Source organism: Archocentrus centrarchus, chromosome 7, assembly GCF_007364275.1.
Source record: "Archocentrus centrarchus isolate MPI-CPG fArcCen1 chromosome 7, fArcCen1, whole genome shotgun sequence".
Classification (NCBI taxonomy): Eukaryota; Metazoa; Chordata; class Actinopteri; order Cichliformes; family Cichlidae; genus Archocentrus; species Archocentrus centrarchus.
Genome location: NC_044352.1, coordinates 23778350 through 23803554, shown reverse-complemented (window position 1 = coordinate 23803554; position 25205 = coordinate 23778350). Strand labels below are relative to the sequence as shown.

The 25205-nt window shown below is 41.2% G+C and overlaps 2 protein-coding genes across 5 annotated transcripts in view; both read right to left on the bottom strand.

Annotated features, from left to right (window-relative positions):
- Positions 1–5373: 5373 nt before the first annotated feature.
- Positions 5374–15503, bottom strand: pdpn (podoplanin). Of its 3 annotated transcripts, none has more exons than XM_030732663.1 (4): positions 15084–15503; positions 8046–8585; positions 7787–7895; positions 5374–6857 (listed from the first exon to the last, which is right to left on the bottom strand). In XM_030732663.1, the coding sequence occupies exons 1-4, from the start codon at positions 15145–15147 to the stop codon at positions 6851–6853; spliced, it is 720 nt and encodes a 239-aa protein (XP_030588523.1). In that variant the 5' UTR covers positions 15148–15503; the 3' UTR covers positions 5374–6850. The 3 variants fall into 3 exon arrangements, with proteins under 3 accessions (XP_030588523.1, XP_030588524.1, XP_030588525.1); XM_030732664.1 differs by having other exon boundaries at positions 8046–8573; XM_030732665.1 differs by having other exon boundaries at positions 8046–8561.
- Positions 15504–16514: 1011 nt separating this feature from the next.
- LOC115782450 (forkhead box protein J3-like) overlaps positions 16515–25205 on the bottom strand; it is a 68668-nt gene continuing 59977 nt past the window's right edge. For both annotated transcript variants that reach the window (XM_030732621.1, XM_030732622.1), the window contains 4 exons: positions 24790–24891; positions 21625–21897; positions 20657–20758; positions 16515–18634 (listed from right to left, as the gene is read on the bottom strand). In XM_030732621.1, coding sequence (XP_030588481.1) covers positions 18507–18634; positions 20657–20758; positions 21625–21897; positions 24790–24891 — 605 coding nt within the window. In that variant the 3' untranslated portion in view covers positions 16515–18506. The remainder of the gene's footprint in view (positions 18635–20656; positions 20759–21624; positions 21898–24789; positions 24892–25205) is intronic.

Sequence of the window (25205 nt, the reverse complement as noted above, 5' to 3'; positions counted from 1 at the left end):
TCTTTTAAATCTGTAAATATACACCTACTTTTGTTTTCCCCCACTGCACAAACCCTGGCTCATACACAGCTCACACCTACGCTGACAGAAAGCTACCACCGGGTTTTACATGGCATCATGCCCACCTCACTGTAGAGGCCTCTGAAAGAATCTGTAGACCCCACATGAACATCTTGTGTAGCACATGGGTTGTGCTCTCATGGCACATGCATGACGGGTCTCTTTTAATTTTATATGTGCTCAGTGGTGTTTCAACATAAAGAGCAAACCTCCATCTCTTCCGCATGACTGTCGAGTCTATATTCCAACTATTTTAAAATTTGACCTTTAAAAACTTTGCAGTGAAGTCTTTGGTAAAATGAGGTTGCGTTGAACTGATGTACAACGGCTCTCTAGGGACAAACTGCATTAACTGGTGCATCGTTAATTTAGTGGCAAGTTGACTATGATAACATTTATTTATAACTTGTCATAGCGAAACATACCCAGAGCTCCAGCATGTCTTTCACAGCTGTTGGCAGTTGCAGCTGGGGAATTATAATGAGAAGTTTCCAACTGAGTCTGCTGGTCAGACACATATGTCAAGTCATCGTCTGAGCAGGTGCTGACTGCATGGAAGCTGCGTCAAACACATGGATAAGTAGATGGAAATGTGGAAATGAGCTTTGCAAATAAAAATGCAACTCAGCACGTCAAGTGCATAAAACACAGCGAGTGATCAAACTGTACTCAACTTATACACAGAAAGCCTTTGCAGGGGCACAATGCAAATGCCTCGATGTTCATACCTCTGTGTGCTGATGTTGTACAGAGATGAGTGTTTAAAGCTGCTGCTGTGTCCCCTGTCAGAGTTTCTCCGCTTCAGAAAGTTTATCAGGGAAGAAAAATCGTCAGCGTGGGGTCAAATTATGAACGGGTTTCACGGTTTTTACATTTAAGTTCAACATGTATCTATTAATCTGTTCATTGGCATAAACATGGAAACAGTATTTAAAACAAGAGACAGTAATGATGTTATGATTTTTTAAGTGTCTATTACTGTGCAAAAGTCTTGAGCCACCCCTCATTTCTTTATATGTTATTAGGAAAATTCTAAATGAGTAGCAATTTATTGAAACATGCAAAGATACCTAGAAATACAGCACATAAGGTAAAAAACAGTTTGCACAATTCTAACAAGCTTGACCACCTTTATTCTTCAACACAGCCTGAAATCCCTGAGGCAGCTTTCTTGTCATTTCTTTAAGTAGTCTTCAGGAATAGTTCTCCAGGCTTCTTGAAGGACATTCAAAGCTCTTCTTTGGATGATGGCTGCTTTTTGTTCTCTTCTGTCAAGATGATCCCACACTACTTCAGTGATGTTGAGGCCTGGGCTCTGGGGAGGCCGATCCATACAGTAACTGATAGTGCTCTCTTGTGTGTGTTTTTCTATCCAGGTATGCTTTTCCTGCATTGGCATTGTGTTTGGGATCACTGATATGCCGAAAAATGAAACATTTCATTTCAAAACTGGATTCATCACTCCATGTAACTTGTTGCCACTAATTTTCAGTCCAGTTTTGTGTAATTTGACATACCTCAGCCTTTTCTCCCTGTTTCCCTTACATAAGGACAACTTCCTGACAGACACCCCGCCACTGAGACCATTTCTAACGAGGCTTCAGTGAACAGTAGGTGGATCAACTGAAGGACCAGCTGCATCTCTCGGGTCCTGTGTCAGGGATTTGCTGGATTTTCCCTCCTGTTTCTTAAGAATATGATTTTCAGATACCCTTCATGTGCTGTATATTGCTTTGTAGGCCTGCCACTTCTTTTGTCCTCCACTTGTTCAGTTTGCACAAAATACTACTTTATGCCTGTCAAACTGTGTTATCTTTGGCATTTTTTATAGATTCAACTAAATAAAATGAGAATTAATTCCATGTTTTTGCAACAGGCTGCTAATATCAAAGTGCCTAAAGATGCAATTTAAAATCGGGTCTTTACTAAGTTGTCTGTTATGTGTTAGGTGCCTTTTCAGGCTTGAATGAATCATAGGTCAGTGTTATATTGCTTAACAAACAAACAAACAAACAAAAAATTAGGACTGAAAATGAGTGAAAAAGCAGCCAGCGTCCAAATAAAAACTTTGAAAGACCTTCAGAAAACCTGGAGAGCTCAAGACTTTTTCACAGAAGGAAAGAGGGAGAGGTGGCCTGCAACATTCTCATGTATCACAGATTACTGAGCAGGACACTGGTATAAAACAAAAAGGGTCTCTTCTAGGAGATGAGTGCCACACACCTCCACACAAAGACTTGCCTGTAATCAGACAGCATGTCCTGTCACTTGAACCAAATAAAATTTTATTGCTTCATGCTGTTGGGATGCCAGATGTGCAGGGGAGAGTATGTAAATGCGGCCATGTAGGCACACAAGTACAAACTGTACAGCACATTATGCAGCACATATGGGAATAAAACGCCATGTATTATATCTTTATGTACTGACAGTACTTGTACACATTACACTTGCATGCTAATAATTCCCTAAAGTCTGCATAAAACACATGTGCCCTCACAGCCCCTTCATGCTTTTGCATACAGACACACTTTCAGAGGTCACGCCAAACACATAAAGCAACATGCCGTATGTACAGATACTGTACACACATATGTAACTCATACAGACACACACACCATCAATCCTCTACCTCTACCTCTACCACTCTTTAGTCAGTCATCTCCTGCATCATCCATAATATATCTGACCACACACAAGGACACCGTTTCTGCCTGTCACTCAACTTTAGCCCCCACCCCCACCCCCCCCCCCACTCCTTGGGCCCAGCTGTCTGTGACACTCAAAGGCCTATAGGCTGACATTTTTTGTCATGATCACAAACCCCTGAACACGGGTGGACTGTAGGATCGTATTTAGTCAACTCCAGGAGATGAGGGTCTGTTCTGAGAGTGTTTCTGTTATGGTCTCTCATGTTGGCTATATAAGAAATGGACCTGGGTCCTATCCAGGTGGGGCCTTGTGTGTGCTTCCTGTACTTCAGCTTTCTTCCACAGTCAGGGACATGCAGAGCTGGTGAAGTGGCAGCTCTCCTCTGTACTTCTCATAGATTTGAATGTGTCAGGCTATCACGGAGGCCTCTTGCAATGCTCGAGCTGTGATGTGGATGATCTGGATGAAGCAATGAATTATTAGTTTCAACATTATTTTAAGAGGGATCGGTTAAAATATGAAATCTAGTAAACTGATGACCAGATTTTTGTGACCCACGCAGTATAAAAGTTATTTTGCTTTTTGTCTGATGACCGCTCGCTTTGGCCACAGGTAAACAAATCGTTAAAGTGAGTCTGTTTCATTTATCAATATGTTTTTAAAAATATGTTTATTTGGGCACAAGAGACCGGCCCAACTAATCAGCCGTGTATTTCTTAACTGTCTGTCCAACTAGGGTCAGGAGCTGACATTTGGCAAGAGGCAGGTCTCCAGTCTAACACAGAGTTACACACCAACCAGTTCAACTAAGTATTGGTGAAAATTTTGCAGTACTTTAAGGGCAAGGATAAATGGAAGCCTGTGTGCGACTTCACTGCCACAACACACTGCAAAAACAAAACATTGAAAGTTCATATCATGTAAGCAAGTCTGAGTGGCCTGTTGTATCATTTTCTGCATATTTGTACTGTTGCAGTTGTTTATGGCAGAGCAGCATTTTCAATATCTTCTTTGTAAGAAAAACTTATAAAAACCATTTGTAATATTAAAAAAAACAACTATGAAATTCTACATTAATTGATAAAAGTAAGCACAGAGAGGCTGCAAGCCAATCTAACACAATCAGCCTGGTGCCGCCTTTCAGGCTTCTATTTAGTGATTTCTTTCATTGTTATACAATCTGTACTTTGCTTCTACTGTTAGGATTGCATGTTGCTGATAGAGCCAAACATAATCCCACAAACAATAAAGATGATCAGTTTTCTTCTTAGTGGAATATGTTGCGGACAGGCAGCTCACAGTCATCTGTGAGCGACTGTGTAATTCTGGTTGCAACTGGAGATAAAAAACATTTCTCTCTTAAGTCGACATTCAACAGTCTGCCGTAAGTCAGAGGGAATGATATCGTCGTATCCAGCCGTCTGCTACAGATGAATGATTTCCTCCTTCCTCTCAGACACATTTTCAGTTACCCCTCCAGACATGCACAGGAAGGGAAGTGGGAGGGGGATCTTTTGTAGTGACTAACCTCTGACGACCACATTACTTGGATTTAGTTAATGTACAAAACATGTACAATCCAGACACATGCAGTGTACCCACACAAACAGCAAGCTCATATTTATGCCTGCACGCCTCATAAACAGTCAGTTTCGAGTCCGATGATTAAAGATGACACATAGACCTGTGTGTGCTGTTGAAATCATGTGTCATGATGACTTTGAATTGGACTCTCTGTAAATGACACACTTTTACGGTGCATCTTAACAGCTGCCTTTCCTGAGACACTGCTGCTGGATGACTGTTATAATACATCTAACATGTGCTCATCGGCACAAAGTTGGAGATTTAGATCTCTTGTTATTTCTGTGTGTGTGTGTGTGTGTGTGAGTGCACATGATCGGGGCTGGGCCCACCCAGGAAGTGACTCCACCCTGTAGCGATGTACAGAATTCTCCCTTGCTGAAGGAGAGAGCAGCTTCACAGCCACAGCCTCTTTGCCCTTCTCAAAAGACTCCATTGTTCCTAGACGTCTGAGTGAGCTAAAGAGAGTTATGAAGCTAGCCGTTGGGGCAGAGGCTGGGGTGGTGGGTGTTGGGCCGTTGCCTAAAACCACACGGAGGAGAGGTTGCCAGACAGAGCATCTCTGTGCGGCTCGCAGCCTACTGTTGGAGCCTTGCCCCAGCTTAACAGCACCGTATGAAAAACCCAGCAACATGACACAAAAAAACACACCTAACTGTCAGAGGGCTCAACAGACTCAATGATTCAAGGCCATATGGCACTCCATATTTGGTGCTGTTTGTGTGCTTGTTAACTGGGGCCAGTTTTTTTTTTTTTTTTTTTTTTTAATTTGAAAATTTGAAGCATTACTTGAACAGGCCAATCAGAGTGGGCCGCTGGACGCTGCCCCCCGGAGGCTTTTTAATAATGCTGGCATTTTGAACACAGAAATAGAAAATAAGAGTCATGTGATTTTAACCGTCACAAGTATTTTTCCAAGTTAAGAGTGGGTAGAGTACTGATAAAGGGTTTCATGGCAACTATATGATCTAACTGATGAACAGGACAATAAACAGATATTTGAAATAGCTACGCAGAGATATTTTCAAAAGACAACAGCCACCTTTTAGTGAACAATTTAATAAAAAAATTGTTTTCTGTTTTGTTTTTGTTTTATTGAAACAGTATGGACAAAAGCACTGCAATTAAATAAATGTTGTGAACGAATCGGACAGCACAAATTAAAGACTCAGAAGTGATAATATGCGGCAAAGCAAAGGAGAAGGGGGTGGGCACACACGTCGTTGCAAACATTTGCAGTGTCTGAAGCTTGTTCATTAAATATTACACCACTCATTCAGTGCACATATTAAATTTAAGTTTGTAAAGCAAGCAGGGGTAAGCTGAGACTTCTTTTTTTTTTAACACCCATTTAACACACTCTTACAATTGCAAAAAAGATAACAAAAAGGGCATAACTGCCAAACACTGTGCACTAAAACTAAGTGCAATTATAAAACGTCATCCTATGCAAGCACTCTAGGGTTAAGCTCACTGTAAAGGGCTGGATGGCTGTTCTGGTCTTAACAGAAACACATCGTCAAGTCAATGTCATCGCCATGTCTGATAACTACGTGCAAAGTGTAAGCCTTTGTAAGCCAACAAGCCAAGTTGTTTGTTTTGGAATGGGTGTCAGTTTAAAAGTACATTCAACTCACATTTTTAATGCACTTCAAAAATCCTCTTAGCTAGCTAGAGAACACCAGAGACAGTGGCACAAACCCTTCTGCTAAATTTCACAGATGTGTATCAGGTTTTTATATGTAAGTGTTAAACTGGGCAGAACGAGGGGTGTCTTTTCATGTTTACTGACCCTCAGAGCTCACGAGTGCCAGAAGAACTTCTGCGCACGGTGCTTCATATACAGCTGGCCAGCATATCAGGGACTCTGGCTACATGACTGCATGTTCTGCACCAGCGCTCACGGGTGTTTTAGCCACAACAGTAGCTTAAGGCTGCCTGTACATAATGTGCTACATATTCCATAATATCAATAGCCTAGTCTATGCAACTGCAGCATATGAGGAAGTGAGTAACTGAATGCTGTGTAGTCCTTGTATAGCATTGTATATACACCCAGCAAAAATTGTAACAGCATTTGTTTTCTTTCCTAATCCCAGCCTACTTATGTTGTTTTTTTTGTTTGTTTTTTTTTTATGTCCTTTTTTTCCAGCTTTGGAATTCATCTAAGTCAGTCACTAAATCACTAATATTGAGAACCCCCCCCACTCCACCCCTGTCTTTTTCTGAAAATGCCTGAAATTCTTCCTGACATCCTGCTGTCACCTTGTTTTATACTCTTCAACAGCTCCTTGGGATCAGGAAGGTTGCAGGGGAGGTGAGGATATTGGCTCATGTACCCCTCTTGTCTCACATACATGCAATATATACATTAAAAACATACACCCCCACCCTGTGCCCCTCGTTTTTTTGTTTGGTTACAGTCCAGAGTGATGGTTCGGTTTGCTCAGTTTTGGCATCGTGCTTGTTTTTAATAATCAGAAATAACGTCACAGTTCAGTAGTTCAGAATTTCCAGAACTTTGCACGGTCCTGCGGCTTTGTTGGTGTTTTCCTCAGGGTCTGTGGGACACAAACAAAGATCCAGTCAGTGACCAAAAAGGAAGATTATTATATGATTGCTAGTTATGAGTTTTTAAAGTTCACATTATTTTAAAGTTCATTTATTGGGGAACTTGTTAAGATAAATGAGATGGTGAGCAAAGCTGGTTTGTAGATTAAATTTTTAGATTGAGCAGATTAGCTTTTACATTCTGTGAATAAGGCTTTTTTTCTTTTTAAGTTTTTCCATATACAGTAATAACTACAGAAAGTCTGATTATTAGTTACTTGCACAAAAAAACCAAAACAAACAGAAAGTGATTGCTCTGGTTAACAACCCCATTTCTAAATGCACAAAAGCCCTGTGTCTGTAGGGATCAAATCAAGCCGTTAGCACAAAACCAGTCTGGCTGATGACCACGAGCCATGTAGACCGATACTAAGTCAATAAACAAGCTCATTTTAAGGCCACTTGTCACCATGAATGCTGGATTTGTCAGTAGCACTTGGGGAAACAGACAGATGTAAAAAGGCGGGTGAGGGGTTAAAATGATTAGCTGATGGAGTAAAATAGAGAAATTTACTCCATAACACTGTCCTTTTTTTTTTTTTTTGGGTGGATTTTTGTTTTTGGCAGACCTGTGACACAAAAATTCATCATCATTATTATCATTAGTAATTATCATTGTATTTTCACAGGGGAGGGTCAGAGAAGAACGTCAGTGCTCAGCAATAAGTTCGAGTGAAATGTTTGTTCTGGGGGAGTCACAGTCTCCTCGTCTCACAGAACAACTTTGATATGTTATTACATTCTTGGATGGTTCAGCGCTGAGTAAAAGTTCTCGCATTTCAACGCCATATTTAGTGGAAGAGAAAAGTGTTGACATTAATGTAACGCTGCCATGGATTTAATCTGTGTGTGCATGTATGTGTGGTGGTGAGGTACTTACGAGTATTTGCCCATCCTCCTCACCACAACAATCACCACCGCAGTGGTGACGGCCACTGCCAGCAGGGCACCAACTACAATGCTGACAATCTGTCCAGAGCTCAGGCCATCTGTGAGATAAGAGTTAGTACCTTTAGACCTATAGTTAATATCTTAATATCCAATATCAGTATTGGTTACTATGGTTATGTTAGGCTTGCAAAGTGTACCATCATATCTGTTCAAAAAGACATCCTAATTCCATCCTACACATTTCTCACCTTCTGTGCCACTGTCAATGATATCGCCACTGGTCTCAGCACGAGTCTCTGTCCCGGGGTCCTCTGTCTCAGAGGGGTCCTCTGTCTCTGTGGGTTCCTCTGTCTCTGTGGGTTCCTCTGTCTCCGTGGGTTCCTCTGTCTCACCAGGGGCCTCTGTCCCGGGGTCCTCCGTCTCAGCAGGAGTCTTCGTCCCATGGGTCTCTGTATCAGCGGGGCCCTCTGTATTGGCAGTACTGGGTGCTTCTGTCTCAGTGAGAGCCGGTGTGGTAGAGACTGCAGGAGACTCGGTGAAAACTTTTGTTGTACTTTGTGCAGGGACCGTTGTTGCTTCGATTGAAGAAATCCAGGTGACAGGGGTATTAAATGAATCTACAGTCATTTCAACAGTTGTGGTTTCTGTTGGTGTATTTTCCACAGAGTCAAGTTCTGTAGAGACTGTAGGGCCTGTTGTGGGGCCTGTTGTGGGGCCTGTTGTGGGGCCTGTTGCGGGGACTGTTGCGGGGCCTGTTGTGGGGCCTGTTGTGGGGCCTGTTGTGGGGCCTGGGGAGAGCAAATAATAACAATAACAATAATGAGATCACAGGCAGACCATCCATTCAAGGCACAAAGCTGCTGAACCTAGCCTTCCCAATGTCACCGTTTCCCTTCTATTATTATTAATTTTTTTTAATCCTTTATTTTACCAGGTAAAATGGTTTAGACCAAGTTATTGTTTACAAATACCTTTACAAGGGAGTTTTTAACTCCCACAATCACCAGGTGCTTTCTCAAGGGGGCAATATCTACTTTCTCCCTCTAATATCTGCTTTTAATTAATTTAATTTAAAAAGATCAAAGTATAATATTGTTTTTTTTTTTTTATTTCAATTAGACAATATCACCATTGTTAGCAAAGCATTACCTTGCTGTGGATGTACGTGTTAAACACATTTCCCAAAGTTTAAGTTCAAGCCATTGAGTTAAGAAGAAAGTATCTGTTACAGCTGGGTAACATACACCCAGGTGCTGCAGCCGTACTGCTATTTAATGCAATTCCAGCTGAGGGCACTCACTTATGGGTGCAAACTGTTTTTTACAGATCAGGTCTGACAGCTAAACATCTGCTCTCTGTGGCGCACATTTCAACATCAGTGGTGTTACAACACCATCATTGGTGGTGTTACAAATAACTGTTTTCATTATGCTAAACTAAGCTTATAAAGTTCCAATTACAAATTTCGCACAATTAATTGTCATTGTTTAGTAACACTCGTACAAGTAAAACAAAACAAAATGCATTGATCTGTTTGGGTTCTATAAGAAAGCCCCTAAAATATTAGCCTGATGTGCTCTAAGGTCTGAGGATTTTAAAACATGAGTATTTATTTAATAAAACCTGACTGATATTAGTCTCTTCCTTACTTTTGAATTTTTTTATTTATTTATTGGCATTATAAAAGCTGATTTTGACAAATTGCTAACATTGGCCGGTACATCAGGCCTCAGCAATATATCGTCCAGTTTCTAATATTTATATCATAATAGCTAACTTAAGTGGTTATAGAAATTTTAGTAGTTGTTGTTGTTTAAGCAGTCTTTTCCTTGTAACTTGATTGACATGTACATCTGTAAAAAAAAAAAAAGAAAAGAAAAACAAACAAACAACAAAAAACAAAAAGAGGAAGTCTCCTTCTGGGGTTCAAAAATAGCCTGTCATTTCAACCAAATCCTCGTTTGACAAAATTCAGCAGTGTGTGTGACATGTTCCAATTCACTTGTCCCATGTTTCTTTATCTAAGTCATTGCTGCCCTGTGGAAAAATAAATAAATGTCTAAGACAATGGTGAACCTTATCATTGCATCTCAGGATGTGAAGTTTATAACAATAACCAAAAAAAGGACAAAAGACCTGCCTCAGTCTGTCAGGGTGAGCGAACACGCCAACATTTAGGTTCTTCCCACACAACATGATGTCATGACTCGACCGTTCCCCCTTTCTCACACTCTCTCATGCAGATTCTCCCATCATCAGCACTGTGTCAGCACTCCCCCCACTGACTTCATATAATGCCCCCCCTCCCCAATCTGTCTATCTATCCCACATGCTCTGACTTCTTTCCTGTGGAGGGAGAGCCACTGCCACATGTGTAAGCAGAGTGCAGGCAGGCTAACCATCAGCCACTTAATACGTGCAGTCAGAGGAGGGTGGGGTGGAACGGAGAACTTCAAAAAAAAAAAAGATGCTGTTTCTGGCAATCTAAAAATGTTCCATCACAATGAAATAATAAAATATCTGACACCGCTTTGTTTTTCTAATTTCATAAGTTTTCTTGAATGATGTTCAATATCTAAAACACACTTTTGTCAGAGCTCAGGAGACTATTAGTGTCTGCAGTAAAACAGGCTCCCATTTTGTCCCAACTGTATAAAAAGATGTATTTATCGTCTTTCATGAGGGTCTGGGCTCAACATGATCATTCCCCACCAATAACCCAAGCTCCATCTCCCCACGTTCAACATCCTCCCAGCCACAACTGAAACTTTAGCCTGGACAGCCCTGCTTCAAAATTAAGGAGGTAGATTTCAGCGTGGCACCAAAATTACAGTCTGCACTTAACTTTCCACTGACAAGCTGCTGGCCTGAAATTGCGCCTTTTCTTTGGAAAAGTAAAAACGATTTAAAGTCGCACGTCGCACAAAAACTTCCTTGCAGCAGAGAGCAAAAATGAGCTTCTGTGCGGGTCTTCTAAACTTAGCATCTGACATCATGCTCTCTCCGTCTCTGCTTTGTCCAGTTCTTCTAAATACCTGAAATAATAGAGAATACTTTACAGGGGTAAAAATAACTGAATGGCTGGGGTAGTCTACCAACCGGTGCAGTACTGTGCTGCCTGTTGTGCTCATTAGCAACAGGCGGGGTAAATATAACAAAACATTTGTTCCCACTGTGGCAGACTATTGAAGGGGTTTTACTAATGGCGACTCAGACTGTTTGTTTGGAACGTCTGTAAGCGATGATAAAATGGCCTGTGCTTCACTGAGCGTAGCTCTACGCTACATGCAATCACCCCCCCCACTCTCCACTACCAATTGTTTCATTATGTGTACAGTTCCCACAATTAGCTCTGAGTAGTATTTCCTCCCCACTGTGCTAACCCTTCTGGGTTAACGCAGCTGCATTAGTGAGTAGCACAGAGACTGTTAACAGCCTACATACACTCTCCCCTCCTTTCCTTTTAATCTACTTCTTGCCTATCTTCATCTCCATAAACCAGACTCCCTGAGGACAGGTTTGCTGCTGATGAAACCGTTGAGAAGGCTGAATCCCTGGAGAGGGAGAGAAAGAGGGAGAGGAAGGGAGGGGTAGAAGGGAAGGTGGGAGGGGTGCTCTGAGGGAATGGCATGTTTCAAAACTGAGAAGCCAGGGAGCACCCGTGTCCCTTCTGGAGTGCTTGATTTCACTGTGAACACGGTGTGTCTGCTTACAGCGAGATGTGCTGTGTGTGCGTGTGTGTGTGCGTAATACATAAGTGAGCCTGTGTTCATCCTCAGGGGGCAAATGGTCAGACCTAAAACAGGAAGCCTGGAGCAAACATGGGGCTTTTAGTCTCTCAGGCAGTTATGTGATGATTGCAAAGTTGGAAGCAGAGTTTTATTATAGTTTTGCATTTTCTAATTAGTTTCAGTTTTTATTTTGACTTTTTGTTTTTTAATTTAGTTTAGTTTCAGTTAGTCTCCAGAGTGGCTTTGCTCATTTCCATTCAGTTTTTATTGTTTGAAAATGTTTACATTGAGTTTAGCTTTTACTACTATCAGGGTCAGTTTAGGTCTTTTTAATTATTATTGTATGGAGGGCATGTGCCAGAGGCAAGATTTAGACAAATCATTATAGGTATTAATTAAAAACACAGAGCCTTTTGAAAGCAGCTGACTCTCAGTCTTGTAGACACCCAAAGGCTGAAACACCTCCATCAGCTCCTCATCGGGCAAATTTTACCAAACTGACTTCACTAAAGGGTTAACTCAGACACATTTAGTAAGAGGCATTAACCTCTTCCTTCGGCAGACAGATGCGAATGGGGATGTTAAGCTTAAAAAAATAAACTGAGCTTAAAAAGCTCAAGGATAGATTATGAGTATTTCAGTATTAGTCCACCACAGTAATTTGTAACCACAAATGATTTGTCCTAAAAAGCTTTAAGTGATGCAGATAAACAGGACAGGGAGGGCGAGGTGGGGCAAAAGGCTGAGTGAAAAGTGGTAAAGGAACATGGCAAAAATGCTGTGAGAAAGAAGTGAAGGGGGAAGTTCACTCCTTCCTGACATAAATAAAACCTCTGGAGAGAGTGAAAGAGTCCAATAATATACAGCTAGAGACAGCAAAGGTGGGAGTACCAGCTTCCATTCATTACTGTCACACGCATGTGTCTATGCGCGTGAGATGAGAAAAAAGATCTGCGTACAAGATGTGAGGGAGTGCGTCCAGCTCTGGAGCCCAGGAATGTTTTTTTTTTTGTGGCGCTTAGGGAGTAAGATGTGAGAGATACAGGCGCCCTGCCCATCTCACCACACCAACATGAGATGTACACTCCCCTGCTAAACCGGTAAGAGCCATCTCTAAAAACACCGGGCCGTGCCATGCAGTGTACACTGGGGACTCAAAGCAGGAAACAAGCCAGAGTGGAACACTCTCAGCCGGCCTTATCACAGATGCAACACAATGAGTGTCCACATTCATTTCTTAGGTACTAATGTTTTTCTCCTCCCTCTCTTACCTAGATAAAAATAAACATGGAGGAGATGGACTCTATCACCAGGAGCAGAAACTGGCACTACATCAAGCAGGCCTTTAATCTCAGACATTACAGGTCTTAATACATTGAAAAACATAATGAAGTGGAACAGCCATGACATTAAATGCAACTACAGAAGGAAACACAAATAAGCAAGTTAGGCTGCATTATCGTTCTAAACATTGCAGCTCTCATTTGCTCTTGCACCGTGTCTCAAGCACATGGAGCAGTGATATTAGACATTTATGTCTTTATCCATTGAAGATGCACAATAAAAAAAAAAAAAAAACATCTCTACAGGAGCTCAGACCCCGCTTGTGTTTTTTTCTAAAGTTGCACTTTCATCTGCTTGAAGCTGCCATGGTCTCACTTATGTCAGGATAAGGGCTTGGTCTCCACCTCCTTTTCTTAAACAGATGAATCTTTCTCCTTGCAGAAATTTTTGGAAGTATGGTGGGATTACACCCCCACCCCCATTAGATTCAGTTGACGTGACTCCTTAAACCTCGTGGTCTCTCTTTGCGGGCATATGTCTCATATTTGGAACATGAGCGCAACATTTGGGTCATTTCTTAAAATGGGCATGGACAAAGGGCATTAACCTCTTCCCTCGGCAGCCAGATGTGAATGGGATGTTATTGGCCGAGGAAACGCAGACAAAACTCATTATAAGAAGGAGGCGAGGGGAGGGGTGGAGGGGGGCAAGCAGCGAGAGGGCGGAGGTGCAGGATTGTACAGGATGGAGGACAGAGTAAAAAAAAAGGCTCCATTTGTGGGGTATGAGTAAGGAATTACAGATTTCCTTTGTTTTCTTTGTAAAACAGGGACAACAGAATCTTTCTGAAAACTTCAGGACTTTTGATGCCAGAAAAAAAAAAAACTCCTCCGTGAAACGGACCACACAGACCAGGAAATGTTGTCCCGTAACAATAGATCCATCTGCTTATTGTGCCCCCCCCCCACAACACACACACCAATTCTGAGGGTTAGACACGCGAACCTGGAAAAGAGTGTCTGAGAAAGACGAAGGGCTGTTAAGAGACCAGGGTGGGTGGGTGGTGGGGGGATGCAGGGGATATTTTAAGTGGTAAAGTTTGCTACCCCACCAAACATGGGTAAATGCCAAGGGCTGGTGTGCTGCACACACTAACAACACACGGGTAAAAGAGGGTGGGGCACCTCTCAAAGTTCATCATGTCTCTTGCTCCTCTCTCATCCATATGACCCTCTTAAATATAGAGCCTCCCACTATTAATACACACACATAGACACAAAGCAGCCCTGCCCTACACTTTCCTCAGACTTCAGCCTGGCCAAAGTGTGCTGGTCAAGGCAAAAGAAGGAAGGGAAAGAAAGAAAGTTAAATTGTAAACGGTGTGAGCATGACCGAAGACAAAGCAGAGATGAGGTGGGGGGAATGATCAGAGGAAAAAAAAAGGAGAAAATGAAATCAAGTGCAGTGAGAGAGAAATGGGAGAATCAGGAGTAAAACGAGAGGAAGCAGAGGATAGGCTTTCAGATAAATATGTATGGTGTATGTTACAGTTTACAGTCCCCCCACACCTCCTCCCTCCCTGCATATGAGCACTGTTTTGGGACGCTTCCAAAGGATATTCCTTTCTTCTCTTTGGCTGTGCCAAGAAATTACAGACATGAGGCACCAGAGCTTCTTGCTGTTACATCATATTTTTTCCTCACACCCACAAAAAAAAATAAAAATAAAAAAAATAAAAAATCACACTTTTCCTCCTGTCAGACCTCCGGAAGAGATTATAGTGACAATGAAGGAGAAATACAGCAAGGCAGGATGAGGTAATCTGTTAATTTAACAAAGAGGGATCAGTTCACATGAATACTGTGTTAATTTGAACACTTTCACTCAAAGTTTTGTCTTTCTTCATCGCTGATTCTCAGCTAAGCTGGTACAAATGGGATTAAATACGAATGGCAGATGCTAGAAAAAAAATGGTTTTGATATTTTTTCCAAAAACAAACCAAAAACTTATTTAAACTTATTTAAGATGTAAGCGCATGTTTAACACTTGTGTATGTGTGTGTACACAAGCAATTATATTAACTTATTAAGTGAAATCAAATGAAATCTGGACCACTTTCCCCATTTGAATTCAGCCTCCAATAGTGTTGTTCAGTCTGCACGGATTAAAGCAGACAAAGAGTGGTGTGGTGAGGGCACATGGAGACAGAGGGAGACAGAGAGGACACAGTGTGCTAACAGTAGGATGGTGATAGCTGAGAGTTCACTTACTTGCACTTGTGAAGGCGCACAAAAGGCCAACAAGGGCCAACAGGAGCAGCAGCTGAACTTTCATTGTGTCAAAAACTCTTCTCTGGTCTTCTCTCCAGTCAAAACTACAGAGACGTCCCCAGGGGCACAACACCGGAGACCCAGCACACACCAGACACACTAACCGGCGTCTCCGGCAGTAAAATGTAAGGGACCAAAAAAAAAAAAAAAAGTCAAGAATCGAAATAAAGTCTTTGGAGGAAGTTTGGGAAAGGAGTGGGCTGAGATCCTTTCAACTTGTGGAGGTGAACATGAGCAGGCTTAGGAAGAAAAAGAAAGGGGTGGTGGAGGGATGTAGAGAGGACAAGAGAAAAGAGAGGAGAGATCTGGCCACTTTGGGTAAGTGCAGAGTGAGAGAGAGGGAATGGCACACAGCAGGAGAGAGAAAAGAAAGGGTGCATGTGAGTGGCTGAGAGTGGAGGAGGGGTGTTGGTACTGGTTGTGGTGGCGGTGGGCTGGGCGGGCTGAGGAGCAATGGGCAGGTTGGATTGGGAGGAGGGTGTCTGGATAGGGGCAGTAAGGTGGTTTCAGACCCTCGTGGCCCAGCCCCATGTGAGACTCCTCTTGGTGCACAGCCAGAACAGTACTCCTGTTTGCAAACCCTGCTATATCAGCAGCATGCACACGCTCACACACGCAAACACACACTTGGTCACACAGATAAAACAGAGTTGACTTATTTATCTAGACAAGACAGGTTAAACTACGACTGGTCGTCTTTTGCAATTAGACAAACTTTTCGCGTGTTCTGAATGAATGGAAGGAAGATATGAACAGAGGCTTTACTTGTCTCGAACGTTCCTTAATCACGGAGTTAGGAGCCAAATCTTTCTGGTACAGAACAGAACTTCACTAGATGTTACCTGCCAAATTCTGTAACAGCATTTAAGCAAATATGAGCAAACAGCTGGAATGCATTTCTACTGATCCTCTAAAAGGTTATGTTTTTCTCCCAAAACTCAAAAAGAAAGCAGCAGTGTATGTGTGTGGCTGATAGACAGTGGGAAGAGAGAGCTTATTGGACCGTTTGCCAATGAAAAGAGGCCGTAAATACAGTTAGAACATTGTGTGACACTGTGTCGGAGGTGGGCATGGGTGGTCTGCAGAGTTTACATGCAGAAGAGTGCAAATAAACTGCTGCCTGGCACTAGGCTGACACCTGTTGGACAGCAAGCTGTGAGGGCCAAAACAGCACAACGGCAAAAACTAAAACTAAAAGTTTTCGCTGTCACCTGTACTTCCACATATTCCAAAAGAGTCTCGCATAACACAGCAAACCTGCGCAGCATCATTTCAGGTTTTTATGAGATTTCAAACATGCAAACAGCTGATAAAATAACAGCAGCAGATGCGAGGTTAGCGGAGTAAAAATGGTCAATGACATTTTAATAAACACTGAAACAGATTTAACTGCTGAACCGCCGTACATACACAGATTACTTATGACACACAAAATGCCAGTCATTTTTCTTTTAAATCACCTATTTACATTATAATGAAGCTATATACATAATGTTTCTCCTGGAAGAGAAATAACAAAATACTGTCTCCATTTGCCATTTCCTTTTTTTTTTTTCTTCTATATAATCAGTCTGCATTTTTCCAGGGCAAACAGAGAAGTAACATACTGTTATTTACAAGGACAATTACACGCAAACACAGAAGATATATATATATATATGCTGGTCACGGTAATACAGCATTTAATGGTAATAATAAAGAGTATTTTTCTTCTTTTTTTAAATTTAACATTACCTTGTTTTGACCACCTGAACAATCACTGAGATCTTCCAAAGCAAAAAAAAGAAAAAAAAAAAAAGAAAAAGATTTTAAAAAATTTTTAAAAAGAAAAAAGCACTTCAAGGTCTCAAGGTGGAAAATAAGAGACCCATCAGTGTACAAAGAAGCACAAAGAAATTCACTTGTTTCTCTTTTTTTTTTTTTGGAGCCATATAAAGCTGTATGCTAAAGGAAACCAGAGAGGACTATACACACCTGTACACACACAAAATTAACATCACAGTGAAAAAAAACAAAAAAACAATGTCGAGCATCTTGTTTGGTCTTTACTCTCTTGCTGATGTCATTTTCTCCAATAATAAAAATCTCCCGGTTATCATTTATTTTACACTAGATGCTTTCTAAGCTCGGTGTTGTGCAAAAACTGCCCGCCTTTCCCTAAATGAAGCATCTTGAAATCAGGACCGACTTTATCTGCACGGCCGTAAACGATGTGCGCTTTTGCCAAAATTTCGGTTTTATCTTGGAAAACTATATTAAACTGGTGTTGATAAGTCACTCTAACTGTCGAATTTTCTTTTTTTGACGTTTATTGGCGCTGCGAATAAGCTCATTATGCCACTCAGCTTATTGCAGCCTTACAATGAAGACTTTTATTCTTTTGACCAGAGTCCTGGGGACGCTAACGTTTAGCCAACAGGATTTGAACACACTGACAGCACTATACAACACACAGTTAACCTCACGTCTAAGAGATGTAAAGGGCAGATATGTGAAGATATATGTGGACATAACACCCTGAGAACATGACACACTAACCTGCTGTTGCAAGCACATAATGATGACATTTTAGCAATAAAATGGGCAGAATAAGTTTAGATCTGGTGTCCTGTGTGACAGCACAAAGATCAAGGAGGAACAAATTGTGATACATAGATCTTTTGTTGAAATGAAGCAAAATGATACCTGTTTTAACCAGCAGGTGGCGCCGCAACTCATGATTTAGTTTGAAACGTTACTGTTTTTCCCCCAAATTATCCTTCTAACCAGGTTATGTGAAGTAACAGCGACCAAAGAAATGCTAGAGTGAAGAACAGATGACATGTCTGCATTTGCTCAGCATCTGCAAAAGAAACTGAAGACTACATTGTTTCTGTTCATTTCAGTCACAGGCAGGGAGACTTTGTAGATATGGGACACAAGCTGGATAGCAGGATGCACATTTAAGAAAAAACAAACAATTTAAAAGAAGAACTGACGACACTTTGGTGACTTGTAACCCTGTTGGCAATCGGGGACACAACAAGAGACAATTCAGAGAGAGATTCGGAGGTCTGTTGCTCCGGACGAAATGTGTTTACATCTCTGCTTCATCCAACACAGTCTCAGACTATCCCGTCCTTATTTTTTCATGATTGTCTTTAGATTTGGCGGCCACTTCTATCAGAAAAAAAAAGGCCAGTGTGTTTAGAAAAATTACTTTCCATTTTGTTTTCTGTTGGATTGTCTTCTGTTTCTCCACACAGGTGAAAGGAGCAGGTCAGCCAGTTTCATACCTTATGTCACTACCGTCACACGTCGCCTGTGTCTCCTTCCCATTTTTAAGTCTTTTCCTTCATCGCGCTCTAGGACTGACAGCTCAGTCTAGACAATGGAGTCCCAGTCAAAGTCATCGTGGATGTCGTCAGCGGCGAGCATGCGTCTCACCTGAAAGTGTCCCGGAGGCAGCGTGTGTTGTTGTTGCTGCTGCTGGCTCAGCTGGCTGTGATGACCTGGACGTATAAAAAGATGATAATTACACCTGAATTATTTATTTTTAAACATGCGAGTAGGACAAAGAACTAAAAATAGTCTAAAATAAAGATGATCTCCCTCCTGATAAAGCTGAGGGTTTTAGCAAAACCCACAAAGTTAAAAACAGTAACATTTACTGTCAATACATTACATCATGTCTTACGTTCTCATCCACATATAGTGCACTAAATAACAGGTGATAATGACATGGTGACTCATGTTAGTGAGTCACTGTAGTGAGTTTTAATGGTTATTTTGAAATTAAAATGCACACTGGATATTATAAAAACCACTGTATCTTAGGAAGATTATAAAATTAATGTATCAAAGAGGTGTTGATGCAATTTTATGATGACATTTGTCAGTGTTTGGCAATATTACTACATACTGTGCTGCATTATTATGTATCTTTAGAACAATATTCTGAGCTACAAATGCACCATACAAATCACCTGAATTTTTTTTTTTTTAGAAATTAAAGAAAATTTATACAATTTTTTTTTATTGGGGTGAAGATATGAAGAAGCTGACCCCACTTATTGGCCACTTTGTTTGGTACACCAGACTAGTCATGTGTTAGACCTCCTTTTGCCTCCAGAACTTCATTAATTCTTCATGTACAAGATTCAAAAAGGTGCTGGAAACATTCGTCAGAGATTTTGGTCCAAATTTACACATCAGCATCACAGAGTTGCTGATTTCTTGAACCTGATAAGTTCACTGTATTCAAATATACAGTGAACTTATCAGGTTCAAGAAATCAGTTTGCAATGATGGTGTTTCTCCTTCTGGAACCAGCAATCAGAAGATCGGTAGATTGTGGTAATAAAGGGATGGGAATGGTCACAGCAATACTCAGATAGGCTGTGGTATTTAAACAATGCTCAGATTTTCCTAAGGGGACAAGAAGATATACCCCTCCACCACCACCAGCCTGAACCATTGATGCAAGGCAGGATGGATCCATGCTTTCAGGTTGTTTATGTCAAATTCTGATCCTACCACCTGCATGCTGCAGCAGAAATCAAAACTCATTAAACCAGGTAATGTTTTTCTGTCTTTTAGTGTCCAATTTTGGTGAGCCTATGCAAAGTGTAGGAGCGGCATCCAGTATGGTCTTCTGCTCCTGAAGCCCATCTGCTCCAAATTTCCACATGTTGTACATACAGAGATGCTCTTCTGCATAACTTGGTTGCAACGAGTGGTTTTCTGACGTACTATTACCTTCCAATCAGCTCAAAGCACTCTGGCCATTCTCCTCTGACCTCTGGCATCACCAAGACAACCAGAGAACTGCCACTCACTGGATATTTTCTCTTACTGGTCCATCCTCTGTAAATCCTAAAGATGGTTGTCTGGGAAAATCCCAGTTCATCCACAGTTTCTGAAATATTCAGATGAGCCCATCTGGCACCGACAACCACCACTTTTCTTCTCCATTCTGCTGCTCGGTTTGAACTTCAGCAGGTCATCGTGACCACGTCTGCATGCTTAAATGCAGATGCGAGTTGCTGCCATGTGATTTCCCGATCAAATATTTGCATTAACGTGCAGCTGAACAGGTGTACCTAATAAAGTGGCTGGTGAGCGTATATGCATGATGATCAGTTCACTGGCCATAGTTAGTAGTAATAAGTCTGTGAAATCAGGTTGATAAAATAATTTAAATAACAGCACTTCAGTTACAGAAAGTCGACCCAGTGTTTTGGGATTTTGAGGAAACTATTGGGACTACAAATCAGTCTCCCAACTTTATGAAGAGAAACACTAAGTTGCTGGAGTGCTCCATTTAATTTTAAGTGTTTTTGTTGATGCTCTAATCCAGGCTTTCACAACCTTGCATATATAATCATTTTGAAATGTGTTATCCAGTTTAAAGGGTGCTACTGCCAACATTTCCTCTCTCTGGCTCGCACACCTGCCTCTGTGTAAGCCTGCATATAGACCCTGCATTTCTCCAGGTTCCTCCTGACCTGTTAAGACAGCGATGGAAGAGTCACCTGTCATGGTAGGAGCAGTGTTGCTCATGGGAGGCATGTGAGGGTATCCTGGTGGGCCCATCAGAGAAGAAATGTTTTGTCTCGAGTCCATGTACATGTTCCCTGTGGGAGAATAGACAAAAGGGCAATGACTAACTGTCAGATTAGTATCCCGGCTTTCACACTGCTCGTCTTTGCAGAACACAAGCTGTTATCATGGGCACACACAATTTTATTGTCATTTTATGCTAAGCCACAGAAATCCAATAGATTCTGCTGCCACTCAGTGGATTTCCCTCTGGTGAAATATTCCCTCATCTTCATATCTTTACTTCAGTTGCCATTAAACTGACAGCATCCATAATTTCGCTATAAACATACAATGAGCCAACAATGACACAGTGAGCAGAGAGACTGTAAGTCAGCTGCATGGCCTGAGCTCCAGCTTCTATCCCATCAACTAAAAGCAGAAATGCTCCAAATTCTGGTCCATTCACAAGGTAAAATTTCCACAAACATGGCTTCCATACATCACATTAAGTTAACATTTAACTTTTTATCTTTTCTCCTACCTTCTATCATTTGTCTTTTTCCCTTAACTACACTCCTACTTTCAATGTCTCCTCCAAATGACCTAAAACACTAAACACACTCACAGCTGGAGATAAAATCTTACCACCCTCTATTTTTTTCTTCTGACACACAAGTGGATTCATCAGATAAAAGTAAATGCTGGACTTTTATTTTGATGGGGTATTTTTTTTTGTATACTGCAGTTTAATAATTAAATACTCAATATTAATAACAAAGAATATCCAGAGTACTGTGTGTAAAGCCCAGTGCAGATAAAAAGCAGCTGACTTGTTTCCCCATTATGTTGTAGCTCGAAGGTGGTTGCTGGCAGAAATTTCAGACTCTGGCCTCATATACAACAATCTAATATACTGTGTTATCCTTATAGTATAGGATCCTTGGCCCAGCAGACTGACCTGTGCTGATGTGTTGATTATGTGGGTTGTGTTGCCCGTGCTGATTGTGATGGCTGGGCTTTGGATGCATGGCCCCGTGTGGCTGAGCCGGGTGTTGCGGCGCAGACGGCGGTGCTGAGTGTTGGACCTGAGGTTGCGGGTGGGTGGCGCCCTGAGGGGGAATGACCCCCGTGGCCATGAAGAACTGGTTAATGGAGGAACACAGGTCGGCCATCTGGGCAGCATCAAGAGACCAGTTGCTGAGCTCCGCCTGCCGCATGCTCTCCTTTAGACCTGACAGAGAGAGGAAGCAAAGTGCCGTGACCGCCCCGCTGCAGAGCTTTTATGGTTTCAAGCTGTGACATCATTTGATGTACTTTATTTTGTTGTTTTTTTGTTTTTTTTAAAACAAGGACAGCACACAATTATAAAATTAATGCATGAGTTACCTAGCTGCTAACTTGCATCTGTTGTCCCTGGCAGATAGACAAAAATACAGAAAGTACCAAAAAAAAAAGCGATATAAGAGCACAATATCTAAAAGGCCATAAATGCAAACTTAGAAATTAAATAATATGCTAAATATAGAAGAGACAAGGCCACCACTGATGTCTGAGAATTGTTTTAAACATGGCGAATCTGAGTCTAATATCTGTGCGTACAAATATTCCATTTCCTCACTACTTCACTCAGAATGCAGACCAAACATTGTCGTTCTCTGGTAGATGCTCTTTTCCTAGCAGCACTTCCACTGCCAAGAGAGATCTGGTATCCTCAAAGTATGTGATGAATCATTTTAAACATCAGCCATACATCACTGTTCATCAAAGTACATTGATGTACTGTAATCCCCTTTGCCTTTTTATCTAATTCTTTAGGAATTTGTTTATGAGCAGATGTTTTCACCTGGAGGAAAAACAGTCATAGCATGTGCAGCAAATGGAAACAACTGCTGCCTACTACTGATAAAAACATTCAGATCAAATTTAACATTAGTAAAAACAGACTTGTGCCCATTATGAAGCTTATGCATAAGTTCAATGACCTGTAATCACTCATCTGCTGCTTTCCCAGGTGTTCAGATGCTAGTCTATCGTTTACATCACTTCCACTTTCCCACGCTGTCAAACTTAATGCTGACATCACCGCTCTAGTCCAATCATCTTCTTGCCCTCATCCTCTGAGCCAATCAGCATCCACTTGCGTAGTTCAATGCTCACTGCTCCCTTTCAGACTTTCATTCATGCAGCCCTCCTCCTCCCCATCTCTGTGTCACCCTGGTCACTCAGAGCCCCATCCAAGCCTCCGTCTTCAGCTCCACTCCACCTGGGATTCCACTGTGCTACGAGTCATCGTAGTCTGATTTTTTTCCCCACCTCATATACATACCAACTACTATACTGTTCCCCTAAATAATTCCCCCTGAGGAACTAAAATGAAGAACACTTACCAACAAGTCTTTACTCTCTAAACTCTTTATTATATTGTTTACATTGTATAGTGTGGACTGACAGATGAATTAAATTTATAGCTTTAAAAGTAAATTATTACAATTATATCAGATGCCTTCTTAAAATCTGAAAACTCTGCTCTGTCCACAACTTTAACCTTTGATTTTCACCAAATATATTATTTAAAATTTCTATTGACTAACAATGATAAATGAATATGGAAGCTACTGGGAGGATATTGATGGGATCCAATCACTGCTAGGTCACTGCTGGGGGAAAATACAAGTTTATTTTTAATAGCTTCATCAGATGATTTAACTGCCTGCCTTATGTCAGTTTTATGAAAATTCTTGTACGGGTATCACAGACATCCTTGGAGTTTTATTGTTTAATTATTTAATCACTGTGGATTGTTTTAATTCTGAAAATAGGAAATTCAATATTTGCAGGATTGTAAGCTTTTTTTTTTGACCTCACACCAACATTTCTGGCCACAAAATAATTTACAATTTCCTTTAGAGTCACTAATTAGTTCAATAAAATATTCAGCTGTTTCAGTTTGTTTCCTCAATGATTTTACTATTTTGTCCTCTTCAGTAGCTCCAAAAAAAAAAAAAAAAAAAAAAACTTTTGCAAAATCAAAAATTGTAGCATATAAATAATTTTTTGTCATTTTCACCTCAATATCTGCCATTCTAAATGCTAAATATTATGGCAAAATCATCGTTTTATGTCTGCAATATATTAATCTTTACCATATTTATATGACATTTTCTTTACATTAGAAAAACAGTCTTTATCACTCTTACATGCCTATTTCCAGACATCTTTGTAGAACTTCTTCTTGCCGGCGTCAGCAAATCACAAGTTGAATAAGAAATAAATTATGTATCATCCATCACTGTGAGGACACATCCAGAGAAAGAATCTCACTATGGTTTACTGTCACCATAAGTTTCAAAACATTGAACCTACAAACCATCTTTGTTCTGACAGGATGCCTGTTCACATTTAAAACAATGCAGAAGACGGTGAACTGAAATCACCTCCTATAGCATTTATTCCCTCCAAAATAAAACATGCTCAAGTTTCCATTTATTAAACTTGCAGTCTGGTATTTTTCCCAAAAACACATTTATATGGCTCGCGTTTGGCGTTGACGGAGACGAGGGGATCAGTCCCTGCTGTTTGGAGATGAGCCAGAGACGGTGGAGGATGGCATTACGGTGTTGTGAGGGAGGTCAAGCGTCGCAGAAGTAGAGAGAAAGAGAGACAGCAGCAGCCCGTGTGTTACAGGACCAGCCGTCGTCATCAATCGTGTGTGGATGTTGCCGGCTTTGTGCGCTGACCGTGATAAGAGGCTGTTACTGAGCCGAGACCTAATTGGATTATTCACATCATACAATTGGAGGGGAGCGAGACAGCTTGTGTGTGTCTGTGCGTGTGTGTGTGTGTGTGTGAGAATAAGAGTGGCAACCTCTCAGATGCAGGATAATGAGTTTTATTAGGGCAGTACTATTACCACACTGGATATTATAATACTGAGCCTCAAGGGCGAGTGTATATGAAAGCACAGAGAGGAATCATAATGGTTTAATCAAAGCAACTGATCGACATCATACGCATTTTATCAATTTTCTCTGTGTTTAGGCAGGCTGTGCTAGACAGCTTTATCAATGTTCATTTCATTTTTCCACAGCGATGACAGTTGTGTGTTTATGTGTATTTGTGCTACCTTGGAATGGAGAGAGGTCTACGTCAGCCCAGTTGTAGCTGGTAGCGATGCGGCAGCTCTCCTTCAGCCAGTCCAGGTTGGGGTACCAGTCTGACGACATGCCTGGCGGACAGCACATATAAAAGACAGACAGACAGACAGACAGACACACACACACACACACACCTCTTTAAACAAACATATTCTCAAATGTTGCAAAAGGCATTGCAGCAGAAACTAAAGCATTTGTTTTCCCACTAAGCAACAGGGGGTCTAAATACTGACCCAACAATCTGGACTGACTTTATTTATTTATTTTTTTACATTTTTAGGCCACAGCGGCTTTTATCAGTAGTGGAAGGAGACAGGAAATGGGGGAAAGATACAGGGGAAGACATGTGGACAAACTGGCGACAGGCCAGGACTCGAAACCATGC

Bases quoted from the DNA above. Each gene is read 5' to 3' on its own strand.
- pdpn (XM_030732663.1), bottom strand. From the start codon at position 15,147: ATGAAAGTTCAGCTGCTGCTCCTGTTGGCCCTTGTTGGCCTTTTGTGC. The intron at 8,586-15,083 runs GTAAGTGAACTC...TGCTCTCCCCAG, and splicing joins GTGCGCCTTCACAAGTGCAA to GCCCCACAACAGGCCCCACA. The intron at 7,896-8,045 runs GTGAGAAATGTG...CTTATCTCACAG, and splicing joins CATTGACAGTGGCACAGAAG to ATGGCCTGAGCTCTGGACAG.